We start from the raw sequence: 17224 nt of genomic DNA, 5'->3' as shown, positions 1-17224 counted from the left end.
AAAAGTTACATCTCTTCTTCTTTGTGTATTTTTTTTTAATCTTTAGTTTGGAGTTTTTTTTATTTTTTATTTTAGGAATAGTTTGTGGGATTTTGTAAATTTTTCATCAAGTATAACACTTTGTTTAGTTTTGATCTGGTTTTGTGACCAGTTTTGGTAATGTATTCCAAGGATTATTATCACTTCCCACTGTGTTTCTCTGTGCAAATTCACATTAATGCAAACAAAAGCACTGAACATTTCTGATCCAATATATAATTTTTGTTTACAATGATGTTTGGTATTTTCCTTGAAAGACTACCTTTGTAAAGGTTGACATGAGCCAAAATCAATGGCCTTTTGCAGCATTTTCAACAGCATCATCTGGCTTTCTTTCAGGAATGTCAAATATACATCAGGTGCTAATCTACATTTCCAATCAATTGAAAGACGGTTTTCGGATTTCAATGACTCATTGCCGGGAAGCCGGAGCTGTTTGTGGCTGGCCATAGAAACCGATCCCTTGAGGCGGGTGAAATCCCGCTTGCACTGATTGCTGCTGTTGCTGCGGTGGAGGTGGAAGCAGAGGCAGCGGTGGGATCGATCTTGGTCCGCTCATCAATGGATGGGATGACAAAGGTGGCGGCGGTGGTATGACATTACCTCCGAAGGTGAAAGGTGGCGGCGGTGGCATTGGCATCCCGAACATGGGCCCGCTGCTGGGCGGGTTGAATTGCTGAATTCCTGGTGGCGGAGGTCGTGGAGGAAGCGGCGGCGGAGGCGGAGCAAATTGTGGTATTTGGTTGATTTGTACCATTAGAGGATTCAGTGCCGGCTGCTGCTGTTGCCCTTGCACTACGTACGGGTTTGCCATTTCAGGCATGGGCGCAGGCACGGGTGTCTCTAGCTTTGGCTTTTTCACAGACGCAGCTTCTTCGGCAACCAAGGTTGACAAAGCAGAAACAAGCATCTGTGCAGAGGAAGTAGAGGCGGCCAGCTTTGCTGCAATGGCGGCAGCAGTTTTCTTGTTATCTTCCGTCGGGACTGCTCATGGATGTTGCCATTGAAGTTGCTGGTTGAACCGGCATATTCAGTGCCACTGAAAGTAAGTTAAGTTTGTGCTTCAAATTACCAAGATGTTCAGTCTCATTCTTAGCAACCTGCAACAACGAACCGACCATCGGATTGAAGAGGATGTGATAGTTAGAGGACTACAATAAAAAAGATTACCATGACACTTACTTGTAAGTGAGAGCTAACAAGCTCCATCCTCGATTCCTGACATGCATGTCAATTTTTCGGTGAGAACAGATAACCAAGCTGGTGACAAAAAAAAGCAGAGCATATAAGTTCAAACAAGAAACCTGCTCATGAAGTGCATCTTTCAGCAGAAGAATCAAAGCAGCTCTTGAGGCCTGAACATTTTCGAGTTTCTCGACACACTGTTTCAGAAATGGTTTCCTGCTCTTGGAGATTGTTCAACACATGCGGCACGTTTTGATGATCTGATAAAAGTACCAAAACTTCATGTAAAAAACATAAGTGTGATCACTAGAATGTAACTAAAAAAAGAAAAAAATACAAATATAAAAATGTTTTCTGTAGATATCACATGAATATCATCGATATGTTTCAGCAAGATGCATTGTGTACAAATGTGTACGCATGCAAAGAACCTGGATGCAACACTTCGACCATTTGAGCACATCCAATGATAGATCTGTTGAAATGATTTTACTACAGCATAACATTAGCCCCGTAAGCATGGTTAGATCAACCATAATAAAAGAGTTGATCACCAATGATGCCCAACAGTTCAAATTCATAGAATTTAAAATCAACGAGTGTTGTGCATTTAATACAAATCAAACATATCATATAAGTCCTATTCCACCCAAAAACTTAAGTTAAAAGGATGAAAGATCCAGACTAATATATTTAGATTGATGTTAATCTAATATGCCCTTTTGACATTTGCTAGTTTATTTTAACTAGCCATGCTGCAAACAAACCAATTAAACCTCCTCTGATATTTTGTTAGATATAAAATAGATGGGATACATAGGTTTGTATGTTCAAATCATTATTATTTTTTTCCCCAAGATGAGCGGTCAGGCCGCTAAGAAAGGCAGGGGTATGCACAAACCTTAGCAGAGCAAGTGGAGGCATGTGCGCATTGGAACCACCCGCACACAACCACTACTCATAGTCCCAGAAATGTGCCAATGTGCCATCACCCGTGATTTAAACTCTCGCCACTTATGAAAGGGTTCAAATCATTATTTACCAAATGAACCGTTGTGAGACTATTAATTATTCTAATACGTTACTTGATACATGTCAATCAATTAATTTGGATACTATTTTAGATGCAAACCAAATATATTATCTAGGTCAGCTTAAACCAAAAAGTTCTAGTTGATAGAATGCGAAACCTGGGTTTATATATTCAGATCTATATTTACCAAATCAGTTGGCTGTTAATCAGTCTAATACAAAAAATGTTCAATTGAAGCAGAATGTAGTATGAACAGGATGCTTGAGCAAGATATCACTCCATAGTCATCTGGAGTTTCTCAACTTCATGCCAAAGAAAAGGTATTGCAAAGGCAACATCAAACAAGGAAAGCCTAAAAACAAGAAGTAAAATAGAAGCAAGAAGAATGAAATCATCATTAAAAAGATCTCCATGTCATGAAAGTCAGCATGCAGATGTTTTAAGAGTCATTAAGTCATACGGAAAGATTTTCTTCAGCCTTGCCTTCACTTCATATTTATCCTTAAATGCCTTCAAATTGTCATTTAATGGCGTAACAAAAGAAAACAGATAAAAAGATGTTGTTCCACGTAGAATTAGATGTATGTTAAACATGACTTCTCACCAAATATAATACGAAAATAAAATAAAACAAAATAAAAGCACTGAGAAAAGCCAATAACTATGTTTACAAACATAATCTCTTTGGCATATCTTAAGAAATAGTTAAAGCAAATAACTTTCACCTTGAGTGCATGCATCATCAACATCTTTCTGCATCTTTTCCAATAGACTAGCAGTAGATTTGCATTTGTTCAAAGTAGTGTCTTCAGTTAAATGTTCATCAAGTATTGGTTGATATGCAGTTACTATCTTTTCCAGCATTCCTCCAACAGCCAATTTCTAATAATAACATAAAATGCATGTGCGACATTACATCGATCATATGACTTACAAAAGATATACTCCATAGGTAACGATGAAGTACTAGAGGAATAGCTTAGAAGTTGAATGAAAATCACTCACGACTCGCATTGAATGGGAATCTTTCTTCACTATTTTAATAGACTGGGAGCTTTTTCCACTATTCTCCAACACAGGAAGAGGTTCATTTCCAAAAATTTCCTCCTTAAGGCCTCGGCCCCGAGATCCAAAAACTTTTCGCTCATCCCAGATGGTCACCTGTAATGTCACAACAACTATAAGATAGGCAACTGATGATTATTGTTATTCTCTATTATGAACTAAATATTAGGAATATGGTTGAATCCAAAGACCGGCCTTACAGTGAAAGCTTAAATCAGAGTTTATAGCATCAGGGGGAAATAATAATAGGAGAATGCCAATAAGGAATGCTGGTGGGATTCATGAAAGGGGAGCTTCTGAGTTAGTGGAGGAGACTTCTCATAATCATAATTAATTAATATTTCCACTTTTGTTAATTTGATAAATGTGGATTTGAATATATATAAGCTTGGGTTTCCCATCTTATCAACTTAAGTTTTTGGGTAAAATTACACCCAAATCATATGTTTGGTTAGTACCCAACATAGTAGAAGAGTTTGGGTAGTTTGATTTATTTTAAACAGTGTCTAGCTAAAATAGATTAGCATATATGTAGCCAGAGGGTGTATAAGATTAACTAATAGTTCTACACTGGTTAATTAGGCATAGGCAGCATGTTTGGTTTACATTTAACAATAAATAATGTTTCAGAGTTTCAAAAGTACTCTGTCTAAGCCTAAATACTTTTAACCTTTTTCACATTGTTATTTCAAAACCAATCTCAAATATAGTATTATAACACTATTTTATTGTTCAAATATAACAAGTGACAAGATCAGCAACTCTAATGGCAAAATCATCAAGACTCCATTTTCTAATTCAATCACTTGGATCAAATCTGACCCACACTTTGATCAGTATCCGATCATCCTATTGGTTGGTATGGTAAGCCAACCAGGATTTAAACCATTCAACAGTGTGCTAATCATGAACTGAATCATGAATAATCAGGTATAAAAACAGCAGAAAATGCAACCGTTGATAAATATGAGTAACTTAGCCTCCAACATGCATGGTAAATATGAGTAATATTTGAAGAAAATGGAATGAAGAAATATGATGCATCCTTTGAAAAATGACATTGAAAAATTCATACTATTTCAGCCAATTTTTTTGAACATAATAAAATAAATAAAAAAACAAGCTTCTGAGGAAGAAAAGGAAGTGAGACTTACAAGCCTAATCACTTCATGCTTGCCATGGCTGTTGCCATTTGCATATACACTCTTCATAGCTCCTGCAAGTACCTTCCAGAATTCATTCACAAACTCGCTCCCTTTCCGTCGGCTATTCTGTAGGATGTCATTTGCCAGATAAAGGAAAGGAATCCTTCGCTCATTAGGAGAGTTGTTAAAATACTTTTCCCAGGTTTCAACTATATGGTTAGCTTTCTTCCGATGAAGAATGCACCACTGTGACAGCGCTGATCAAGAATTAAGGTGAATGTAATTCAACAGTGTAGACAAGTAGAGAAATACCAAAACATGGATGCTCTAAAACTCCAAAAAGAGATTCTATACCTAAATCACGACAACTTCATTTTATAAGTATAAAGATGCCAATTAACATTTTAAATAAGCTTTACAGTTTATTGCAAGAGAATACAGTAAATCTCCATGTTGTTCCTCCCCACCTCTATTCAGCAGCTATATATATAAATATGAATTCACTTCAAAAATGGCAGTCATAATCATTATATCCACTTGATTTAAGATAAAATTATGACAAATAAATATACACTAACCGAAAGAGGAAAGCATTGACTCAGGAGCCATTAAAGCATCAGAGAGAAAAAGACTCACCAGATTGACATAATACTAGGCATCTCATTGTTATTACGTGCCATTTGCTTCATCTAGTCCAGTACTCATGATAGCACACAACCATATAGATGCAGCTGATATTTTTCACTAATATTACTCGACACCTCAGATCATGTTCTCCCCCTAAAATAAGCAGATTTTGGACAGCTGTCTATGAGGATGTTTGAGGATCTTACCAACTCGAAGTTCTCAAAATACTAGTCAGTCATGTTGTCACACCTTCACAGTCAGACTGTCAGACCTTCATGGTTTCTTATGCAACCAGTTCCTAAAATAAGCAACGAAGCTATCATGCTGATATTCTCATAGTTTATTTCATAAAATGCAGGTTTTCCCTATATAAGAGAGTTGCTGATCAATACTAAATGCATAGCCTTTAAAAATTTTTGTAAAGGGATTCCTTATAATGTAGCAGTCCATCAACAGTAGTATGCAATCATGCAATCTGCATAAAAGGATACTTTCAATAGATTGTTGTGAATTATTCAGTTTAGACAGCTTCTCTTCCAATATCTGCCTATTAAAGCCGTTACTCATCTTGCCTTTCCCTATAGTATGCTCACATGAATGAGATTTTCCTGCACAACGAGTGACAATAGAATAAGCATAACACAGCATGTGCTTGAAGCAACAATGAATGCCGAAGAAACAAAAACTGTAGCATTATGTTCTATAAAAGGTCTAGGAAAAAGAAAAGACAACAAGCTAACAACAAAACATATTAGTCGACCCATTAAAAGCATCACATAAAATGGACATGTTTCAACTGAGACTTAGTTACAATCAAAATTACCTTCATACAGAATAACTGGCATCTCAAAGACAAAGTGTGAAAATCGCAGTTCCATACACAAGATATATAACCATTATATTAAATATAATTGACGAAGGCCGGAATCTCACAATAAAATGCACTATGGTAATAGCCCCGTAATTCAAAGTATTTTTCCTTCAATATAATATAAATAACAAGGAAAAAGCATATAAATATTAGAAAGAAGCCTCTAATGAGAATTAACAATAATGACCATGTTTTGCATGAAAAAATTAAACCAAGAGGAATGTAACACTTGTCCTGGAGCAGTTTATTTATCATCCTTGTAGTTATAACTCGGTGTGCTTTAAAGGAGTAAAACTAATTTCTACACAACACAAGTGATCCTGATGTTCATAATGTGTTAGTTGTGGCCATCAAGGCACTTAAGCCAGAAGTACAGCTAAATGAATGGGAAGTGTGACACCAGTAACCTTTCCAAAGCCAGGTGCTTGACTGACCATCGGAAGGATATAAATCCTTATGTAGTTTAGAATTTTTGCATTGTCAGAATTGAACTCCATGAAAATGAGATAAACAGGAGTGCAACACTAGAAAAAAAGTTCACATAATGTGATATATTTCAGGGCCATCTTCTGTTTCATTTTCTGTTCTTGAACTATCAGCTTCCTCCTTTAACTTAAAACCCACTTTAGTCTCCTCATTTGAAAACCTTGCAATGCCCTAATAACTTAATCACTTAAAAGCAAAGTTTCAAGACAGTAACGCCAGAAAGTAGTCAGCAGATATTGGAATCCAAGTCAAAGATAACTATGTAGGGTCCTAGAATTTGCTAATAATTAGAAAGTAGAGACGGAAAGTGTCTTTCGTTGACTTAAAAAGGCTTCAGTTACTGAAAAGGTAGCATCTATGATGAAGCATTAACTAGGATGCTATCATGAGTCCCTCATACCATCCAACTTTTATAAAAATGGACCAATACTTTTTGAATGGCATGACAACCTCAAAATAGACTCAAATTATGATGGACCGCGGCGACCGCCTATATAAGGAAAAACTTCATCTTCAGAATGGTTTGAGCAGGCATTAATCTATGCTAAAAAAAATGAGAACAAACTAATTCAAGTAAGAATATGCCCACTTTATCAGAATTCAAGAGGCACTAACCATGGCAGACATCTGAACAAGGACATTTTCCTATTATCCTTTATCCAAAACTATAGCATTGAAAATAAATCACAATAGACATTTTCTTAAAGAAAAACATTTCCTCAATCCAATTTCTGAACCAAATTCACCAACCAATCATGGCTGATGCCTTAAATATGATGGCAAAATGGTCATCCCAAATCCCTTTATGTTTTTCTTATATTCTCCGAAACCAACAAATTGATCAAACTATTAACAAAACCAGAAAAAGTCAGCCAAAACGTCCAATCACTGGAATAGCAAAGTAATGTCAACACATCCAAAATGCTACAACACATTCATCTGTCAACCATTACCATCTGCACCCGTCTATACAACTTCCAACCACTTCCAAACCATATCAACCCACAACCAAATATGACAAAGCAATCTAACTATTACTAAAAGAAGAAAAGACACCCAAACTAATCAATCACTTGAATTACAAAGTAATGTCAAAACATCTAATTTGCACAAGCCCATTCATCTATCTACCATCACCATCTACACCAATTTCCCAAAACTACACTTACTCCTCATTTGTATTCTCCGAAACCGACAAAATCAATCCAACTAATGCCCACAAATAAATAAACCATCCAAACTGTCCAAACATTAGATTTACAAACTAACATCAACACATCCAAAATGCACCTTCCTATTCATCTTTCCACCTCCACCAATTCCCCAAAAACTACACCTTTTTGGCAAAAACAAACCAAAGCTAAAATCATCAAACAGCAATCATAAAACCTAATTCACAAGCTTGAATTCCTAGTAAACACTTACCCAAAACTTCCTTCCAACCACACATCACACACAAACAAAACCACCCTATAAATTATAAAATAAACTAAAAAAAAATCAATAATTTCCTAAACAGAACTAGAAAACATCCAAGAAGCAGGAATAAAAATGCCCTAAAACACAGCAAGAACAAGCTGCAAAGAAGAGAGAGAGGAAGGATAAAGAGTGCATACCAAGGGAGAGGGGCGGCAAGATGCCGCCTTTCCAAGAGATTCGAGGTCAAGGTACTGGATTGCAGCTCTGGTGTGGAAGTTCCGTTGATGGCAAAGCGAGCAGGGTTGGGGACACAGAGGTTTTGGGGAAAACCAGGGAAGCCTTGCTTCTGTTTTTCCCTCAAACATATATATATATATATATATATATATATATATAGTTTTTTAAAAAAATATTTCACTGAAATAAAAGGGATGGATATCTTGACATCTCACATAAGTTACCAAAATATAAAATAAAATATATAAATTAAAAAATAAAAATTAAAAAAAACTCATTTAATAATTAAAAACTGGCTCAAAGTCATATACTTAAAATAAAATTTTGATACATGATTTGTAAAATACTAAAAATAAAATAAAATAATTTATGGTATAATTTTCTTCTCTGGGTCATGAGAGTGTTTGAGAAATTTTATTTTTATTTTATTTTTTTTGAAAAATAGAAGTTGTTTATGTTAATTTTGCTTAGATTAGAAGATTCTTAACATTTTTCACTAAGTACTGTGATATAAAATATAACTATATATATATATATATATATATATATATATATATATACTATACTTACATAGAATGTTCAAGGTGCCTATCTATCTTTAAAATTTTATTTTGTATATTGTAAAAAAATTAATAATGAAAAAAATAACTATTGAGTTTTAAGGGAGATAGTTAACAAAAATGTGCCATTGTTATATAACCTATAAAAATGATTTTTTATAAATATATAAAAAAATAATATATATATTTATATAGAAAAATGGCATTTGTTTATATAGTTTCACAAATCATTCTTATTTATGTATATATATTTTAAAAAATATCATTTTTTATAAAAATTACTTTTTTACCATTTTCACTTCATTTATTCTGAAATATGGGAAAAAATAAAATAAAAAATAAATAAATAAATCCATCCATATTTTTATACAACTTACATGCTGCTTTTAAGTTTGTAACCAGTCTATAAGAGCATCTCCAACGGTGCTCCACATTTGCCATGAAACATTTAATTTGGCGCAGGGATGGCTCCAACCGGTCTATAAGAGCATCTCTCTATAAATAAATATAATTTTATATAAGTGTATACAAACAAATTTCTCTGATTTATTAGCAAGATTACGAGTTGACATTATTAATTTCAAATTTTAATAAATATTAAAAAAGAATTTAGTAACTTTTTATTGTTTTATCTTGGATAAAATATTTTTTTATATAAAATATCTTATATATACTTAATTTAAATATTTGATTATCTACATTAAAATTGTTTATACGCATAAAAAAATAAAAAAATATTTTGCTTAAATAAAAACACAAAGATCATCCGGTTCACCAAGTAAAATAAAATCAAAGCTAAATTATGTGGTTAGTTATCCAACTATTCCATTGCTTCTATTTGAATCATCAAATTGGAGAAAATTTTTAATTAAATCACTCAACTTTAAAATCTGCATATAATTGGATCATTGGTATTCATACCTGTAGACTGACATAACATGCCACATCATAGATATTTTGCCATGTTAGTGATACTACTTTTCTTATCAAATCTCCTATTTTTCAGCTCATAATAAAATATATGTGCTAAATCCTTTTTTTATTCCATTGATGTGGCAAAATGTTTATGACGTAGTGTATTGGGTCAATTTACTATTAATAGTGTGAACAGTAATGATCCAATTATCCATAATTTTAAAATTAGGTGGCCTAATTGAAATTTTTACATAATTTATTCTGCGCCACTCACCATGTAATTTACTTTAAAATTAAATAAAGTGGCAAAGATATAAATGAGGGAATAATAACTATATACATATATATTTTTTTTCAGGGGGTGACAAGTAAAAAAAACCTCATAATTTTATTGAAGAAAAACAAGCAAGTTGATGAAAGGACAGACCAATGGCACGTTGTAAATATGGATGGAATCCAAGGGCGATTAAAGATTTAAAATTATATATTTATTAATTTTTGAAAAGTATATATAAAAGAGCTGAATAGAGATATATGCGGGAATATCCCCAAAGCCCCAACCATTTAAACCCTAGCAATCCTCAGCTTCGCAATTCCCTGCAATAATCTCCTTTTTCTCACAATTTCCCACATTTTTCTCACATTCTCAATCAGCTAAATCAATCCTGAGTTGTTTGAATAGATGATTACTTGTTCCAGCTCGGAAAGGTGAGATTTTTTTTTTTTTGGTGGTAATTTATCATGGATGGAAACTTGTTAATTAGTCTGAAAATTCATGCTTTAGATGGTTTCTTTGATAGATTGTATGCAAGTTTAGGCTTTCCCTTTCTTCTAATTGGTTTTTTTTGGGGGGTTTTGTAATTTTGGTATGTTTTTATGTATTATTCCTGGTTCTATGTCTTGGATGTATATATTGCAATCTATTCACAGTTTTATTTCTAACTGGTTGATTATTTTTAACTTTTAGAACATTGACTACTGTTTGTTTCATTCCTAAAAGAAAGGGAAATGTTGTTTTCTTTTTTTCTATTTTTTAAAGAAATTTGATTTGGTATTTTACATAGTGCTTGTCTTGTTTTAATTAGTTTCAGTGGATTAGTTTCAACTTTCAGAACATTCTTGTTTTGTTAGTTTTTGTTTAATTTTCTTCAATAGATCAGACATTAGTGTTTCTAAATGTTTATTCCAAAATATTTGTTGGCTATGAATGACTTTGCTGAAAGAATGTGTATATATGTAAGTGTACTATGTTCACTTTTTTTTTTCTTCTCTAAATTGGATATAATGAAGCTCTATGTTGTATCATAATTGCAAAATTCCTAGTGTATATCATAATTGATGCAGTTCTATAGAAAGCAAATAAACCAACTTAATGATGTATACCTTAATGACAATGATTGGCCAAAATATTTTTTATGCCGGCCGATGAAATGTGAACTCTCTTGAATGTTTGATCAGTTATTTTATTTCCACTTGTGCTATAATAATTGAACATTTCAAATAAATCTATGTTGGTTTAATGTTGTTGATTGCTACTTATAATTTTTATGCTGGCCTGTCAAGTTATGCTTTGCAGGTATCTATAATTCGAGGTTGTACTCTGCACTCATAAGAAGGAACAAGAAATCAAAATGGCTCATCTGCTGACAGCTTTTTGTAGCGTGAACCCCTCTCCCTCCACCAAAACCTACTTGAAACTACCAAGCCAGTGTTCATCTATCGGCCGTACTTCTGTCACCTTTCGATCTTGCAGAACACTGTACAGAAGTTCAATTTCATTTAGGAAGAAATCTATTAAACCATATCAGATAAATGCAACTGCTGCCTCTATAGGCCAAGATGTTGAAAACAGGATTCAACCCGGGTCCCACCAGATTCTGGATAATGGAAATTCATCGAAACAGAAAAGGGTGATGGTCATTGGTGGTGATGGTTATTGTGGATGGGCAACAGCCCTCCATCTTTCCAATAAAAATTATGAGGTTGCTATAGTTGATAATCTTGTCCGCCGGTTGTTTGATCTCCAACTTGGCCTTGATTCCCTTACGCCAATATCATCTATCCACAATCGTGTGCGATGCTGGAAATCTCTTACCGGCAAAACTATCCAACTTCACATTGGTGACATTTGTGATTTTGAGTTCCTAACAGAAGCCTTCAAATCTTTTGAGCCTGATGCTGTTGTTCACTTCGGCGAACAACGATCTGCGCCTTACTCCATGATTGATAGGTCGAGAGCTATTTTCACACAGCACAACAATGTGATTGGAACTCTAAATGTTCTGTTCGCCATCAAGGAATTCAGCGAAGAGTGTCACTTAGTGAAACTCGGGACCATGGGTGAGTATGGAACTCCGAACATTGATATCGAGGAAGGATACATAACAATCACCCATAATGGAAGAACTGATACTTTGCCATATCCAAAGCAAGCCAGCTCCTTCTATCACTTGAGTAAGGTGCATGATTCAAATAACATTGCGTTTACTTGTAAGGCTTGGGGGATTAGGGCGACGGATTTAAACCAAGGAGTTGTATATGGAGTTAAGACAGATGAAACTGAGATGCATGAAGAGCTGTGCAACAGATTTGATTATGATGGTGTGTTTGGAACAGCCTTGAATAGGTTCTGTGTTCAAGCTGCTGTCGGGCACCCGCTTACTGTCTACGGCAAAGGTGGACAGGTGAACTTCTAAAAGCCTTCTGCCCTTATGATCTTATCATACGCTGGTACTAAAAAATGACCATTCAACAGTCCATGAAACAAATAATGTTTTCGTTTGTTATATATTTTGCATATGATTTACGTCACATATTTTGAAGCTCACTGCTTGCATTTTATTTGAAGGAGAACAAATCAGGACAAGTTTGCGGAACTATTTTTTGCTATTCACTGTATATTTATAGAATGATAAACCGATGACACCTCAATGAATTTAAGCAATCTACATGTCAAGCTAATTGTTAAAGTGATCTTTTATGCAGTTCTCATCGATCATTTCCTGTCTCACTTAAACGTTGTAACTTTTGTACCAATATGGATATTGCCAGAGATAAATTTCGAACTTCATTCATCTCTTGTTCTGAGTTTTCTTCGACTCTTTTCAGACTCGCGGTTATCTGGACATCAGAGACACAGTGCAATGTGTTGAGCTAGCCATTGCCAACCCAGCCAAACAAGGTGAGTTCCGAGTGTTCAACCAGTTCACAGAACAGTTTTCAGTAAATGACCTTGCAAGACTCGTTACCAAAGCCGGCAAAAAGCTTGGATTGGATGTGGAAACCATATCAGTGCCAAATCCACGAGTCGAAGCCGAAGAACACTACTACAATGCGAAACACACAAAGCTCATTGAGCTCGGTCTCAAGCCTCACCTTCTATCTGATTCTCTTCTGGATTCACTGCTGAACTTTGCTATTGAGTACAAGGATCGCGTCGATGGTAAACAAATAATGCCGAGTGTTTCTTGGAAGAAAATAGGTGTGAAGCCTTTGACAGTGCCGGCCTAGAAACAGACGTCGGGATGGAAGGAATAAGGTTATATTTGTATAATGTCAATAGCATAAAGTTGGCATTGTTTTTGTTGTATTATTTTCTTTATTTGGATGTTGTCTTTGATGTTAAGACTTAACTTCCAATTTTAGCTTTGAAAGATTCATGTGTGAACCTTGTTGTTCTTGACTTAGGTTTGTTGTGATTTGTTCTAATAGATTTTTAGCCTTGTTTGTGTTTTGTTTGATAGATTAAATGGATGGATGGTTGAAATGGAATTTTGTTTTTTGTTTCTTCTTTTTTTTTATCCAAATATTCAATTTAATTTTGCATTAACTTATTCTGAATGAAGGAAATATACATATATTTTTTTACCATATTTACCTTCACAGGGTGGTGTTTTTATTCAACTCTCCCTTTTAATTAAAAATGTGACCTTTTGATTTGGTGAGAGTGCAAAAATCACTTTTGCAAAACAAATTCCCTTGTTGTTGGTAATATATAATTATGTTAATAAATTTATTTAAGTTTAGAAACTTTTAATTTTTAATTTTTTTTTTAAAATTATGATAGATTTTTTCAAGTAACTCTTGATAATGGTCGAAAAATTCATGGCTTGGAAGTATTGGTCATATTGTGAAAGACATTGATGTAAGACATTAAAAAAATCCATAATTCAAATCCTACTGCCACTGACATTGATATAGGACATTCAAAAGTCTGGATTTTAAATCCCGCTAAAAATAATAGTGATAATGATCCTTAATTGTAAGTGTAGACATACCATCTATGCCCAGGATAGATTATAAATGAATTTATAAAATACACTTCTTGTCACTAGATGAAGGCCCATAAATTAGACATTCAAAGCATTTATAAAAAAAAGAATGGATTCAAATGCTTTACATTTTATTTTAATATTTTTTAAAATATAATTTACATTTTAAAGAAATTATACTTTATTACCCCCAGTGCCCCACCTCTCCCATGATGTCGTCAGCCTCAATGAGTTCATGCCTGATCGGGATAAGAACGAAAAAGGATTAAATAACAATTTAAATATATTTTTAAAAAACAAACATATTTAATATTTTAAAAAAATATATATACCAGAACATGAATAAAACACCTATATATATTGTTATAAATAAATATTATAATGAAGATCTACTGCAGTAAATCACTGTAGCAGCCGGCATTATTATAGCAACTTCTAGATGCTACTGTAGCAGATGCAAAATTGTAGCAGCCGTTAGTATTGTTACTATTCTACCAACCAGGGTATTTTGGACCGTCGGATCAATTCGATCCTGACCGTTCATTCAACTCTTGTAACCATATAAATACCTCCCTTAGGAGATAGAGAAGAGAAAGAAAAGAGAGAGAAATAAAAGAAGAAGAAGAAGAAGAAGAAGATGTCAATTTTACAGGGTTTTTGGGTTTTTGGTAAATGTTCTGGCTCTCTATTCTTATTACTCTCTTTATATTTATAAAATATTCTTAACAAGTTATCAGCACAAACTTGCTCATATGACTTTAATTTTCTTTGGCTTATCTAATATATATGTTATATATATATGGCATCTATTTTTAACACTGAATTAAGGGAGGTCCGGCAGGTAAGCATAATACTGCTAGCAAACCATACATTTTATTTAATACATAATTTCAGTCAACCATACATAGGATTTTCTTAGAAGCATACATAAAAAACATACAGTACTAAAGCCATTAAGGCTAATAATACAAGTACATCTAAAATAAACATGGAAAACAATAACATTAATATTACAATGAGTTTTTCCATCAAATCCAAATCCTATGGTATGATCTTCCCCAAGTTTGCCATGGCGAACCTCAGATCTCGGCAATAAGGTAAAAACTCCACTAGCGAACCTCCGATTTTTTTTCTTTCTTCTCCGCCGGCCCCTTCGATCTTCCCCGTCGGCTCTTCTTCTCCGTCGACCCCTATTTTCTTCTTATTTTTCCTTCTTCTTCATCTTAACTCATACTCACTTTTAAACAAATTTTCATTCCCGATGCTGCAATAGTTGCAGCATATGAATAGTATCGTACATGAATAGTACTGTATGTATATATAGTACCGTATACATGAACAGTGTATATGATTGATATTTTATTCTATACACTCTATTCTAATTACCTGCTATATTATTATTTTAAAGAAAATGACAAATATCGCAAAAAGAGAATTCGAGGCCCTTCATATCTCAGAAAACAATTATATATCTTGGAGTCTCGATATCAAGCTCCATTTGAAAGCAAGGAACCTGAGCAAAACTATTGAGGTTAATAACAATGAGCCTAATGATAATAAGGCGAAAGCTTTAATATTTATAAGGCATCATATTGATGATGGCCTGAAGAATGAATATTTGACCATTGAGGATCCACATGAATTGTGGTTATCCCTGAAAGAAAGATTTGAGCATCTCATAATGGTCTACTTGCCTAAAGCACGTAATGATTGGTCAAGCCTCAGGTTTCAAGACTTTAAAAGTGTGCAAGAATATAATTCCGAGCTATTTAAAATTGTTTCAGTGCTACGTCTCTGTGGAGAAACAGTGACGGAATGTATGATGCTCGAGAAAACATTTACAACATTTCACGCACGAAATGTTATATTACAACAACAATATAGAGAAAAGAATTTCACAAAATTCTCTAAGTTAATTTCTTGTCTCCTTTTGTCGGAGCAAAACAATGAATTGTTGATGCAGAATCATCAATCTCGACCATTTGGATCAGCACCACTGTCAGAAATTAATTTTGGGCAAAGAAAATGGCATGGTCGCGGTACTGGTTTTAAAAACCGAGGTGGACGAGGACATTATGGTGGTCGAGGACTACGCGGTCGTGGTGGGGGCCGAAATAATATCGGACCACGTGATAGCAAAATTGATGTACATCAACAAAAGCAACAAAGCCACAAGGTGGGGTCGGAAACAAAAAGAGATACCTGCTATCGTTGTGGCCTGGAAGGTCATTGGTCTAGAATTTGCAGGACCCCTAAACATTTTGTCAATCTTTACCAAGAATCACTTAAAAATAAGAAATGTAAAGATATTGAGACAAATTTTGCTGACAACCCCATAGTTGATCTAATAGAGAATAATTCTATAAATAATTTAAATGTACCTGAAAATACATATTTAGATATGTCAGATTTTTTTATAGATTTGTAATATGTCTTTATGTTTTATTAAATTATGTTTTTCTTCAGTTTTGTTAGAATATGGCTGATGATGAATGCTCAATGAGAATACATGTTGAGCATCCAGTAGCTCATGTACATACCCAAAATGGGTTGGCAGAGTCATTAATTAAAAGACTCCAGATTATTGCCCGTCCAATGTTATTAAGGACGAAACTGCCTACAAATGCATGGGGCCATGCTATTTTGCATGCTGCAGCTTTAATACGGATCCGACCCACTACATGTAATTCATATTCACCACACCAACTTGTTATGGGTAAAGAGCCTGATATTTCATATATAAGAATATTTGGTTGTGCAGTATATGTGCCAATACCACCACCAAATCGTACAAAAATGGGTCCACAACGCAGACTTGGTATATATGTTGGTTATGATTCCCCTTCAATTATACGATATTTAGAACCATTAACAGGGGATGTATTTACTGCAAGATTTGCAGATTGTCATTTTGATGAATCTATCTTCCCTACATTAGGGGGAGAAATGATTAATCAAAATGAATCAAAAGAAATTGATTGGAATGCATCACGATTACATACATATGATCCTCGCACCAATGAATGTGAACTTGAAGTTCAAAGGATCATTAAATTGCAAAATATTGCAAATGAAATACCTGATGCATTTACTGATACTAAAATAGTAACCAAATCATATATACCAGCTGCCAATGCTCCTGCAAGAATTGAGATTCCTAAGAATCCATTGAAACAAAATCAAGTAGAAAATAAACCACGACAAAAACGTGGAAGACCAATTGGCGCCAAAGATTTAATTCCTAGAAAAAGGAAGCAGAAAAGTAAAGAGAAGGATCTCCCATGTAAAAAGGGAGAGGAAATTATAAAACCCTCAGAACAAATTAATGAAGAATCAATGGAGAATGATATTTCTGAAAATATTGAAAGTTC

The 17224-nt window shown here is 34.1% G+C and overlaps 2 protein-coding genes across 4 annotated transcripts; one reads left to right on the top strand and one right to left on the bottom strand.

Annotated features, from left to right (window-relative positions):
* Window positions 1-228: 228 nt before the first annotated feature.
* Window positions 229-8207, bottom strand: LOC120273766 (regulation of nuclear pre-mRNA domain-containing protein 1B-like). 2 transcript variants are annotated; one of them, XM_039280467.1, is made up of 8 exons: window positions 8068-8207; window positions 5586-5702; window positions 4477-4724; window positions 3263-3418; window positions 2983-3139; window positions 1344-1484; window positions 1222-1257; window positions 229-1139 (listed from the first exon to the last, which is right to left on the bottom strand). In XM_039280467.1, exons 2-6 carry the CDS (start codon window positions 5659-5661, stop codon window positions 1348-1350), a joined length of 774 nt encoding a protein of 257 aa, XP_039136401.1. In that variant the 5' UTR covers window positions 5662-5702; window positions 8068-8207; the 3' UTR covers window positions 229-1139; window positions 1222-1257; window positions 1344-1347. The 2 variants fall into 2 exon arrangements, with proteins under 2 accessions (XP_039136401.1, XP_039136402.1); XM_039280468.1 differs by lacking the exon at window positions 8068-8207 and adding an exon at window positions 5104-5275 and having other exon boundaries at window positions 5586-5673.
* Window positions 8208-10124: 1917 nt separating this feature from the next.
* On the top strand, window positions 10125-13315 carry LOC120273831 (UDP-sulfoquinovose synthase, chloroplastic). 2 transcript variants are annotated; one of them, XM_039280552.1, is made up of 3 exons: window positions 10125-10290; window positions 11159-12266; window positions 12691-13315. In XM_039280552.1, exons 2-3 carry the CDS (start codon window positions 11214-11216, stop codon window positions 13090-13092), a joined length of 1455 nt encoding a protein of 484 aa, XP_039136486.1. In that variant the 5' UTR covers window positions 10125-10290; window positions 11159-11213; the 3' UTR covers window positions 13093-13315. The 2 variants fall into 2 exon arrangements, with proteins under 2 accessions (XP_039136486.1, XP_039136487.1); XM_039280553.1 differs by having other exon boundaries at window positions 11146-12266.
* Window positions 13316-17224: the final 3909 nt, after the last annotated feature.

The sequence above is a fragment of the Dioscorea cayenensis genome, chromosome 12 (assembly GCF_009730915.1).
Source record: "Dioscorea cayenensis subsp. rotundata cultivar TDr96_F1 chromosome 12, TDr96_F1_v2_PseudoChromosome.rev07_lg8_w22 25.fasta, whole genome shotgun sequence".
Lineage (NCBI taxonomy): Eukaryota > Viridiplantae > Streptophyta > Magnoliopsida > Dioscoreales > Dioscoreaceae > Dioscorea > Dioscorea cayenensis.
Note: the sequence above shows the minus strand (reverse complement) of the source record. Positions and strands in the feature narration are given on the sequence as shown.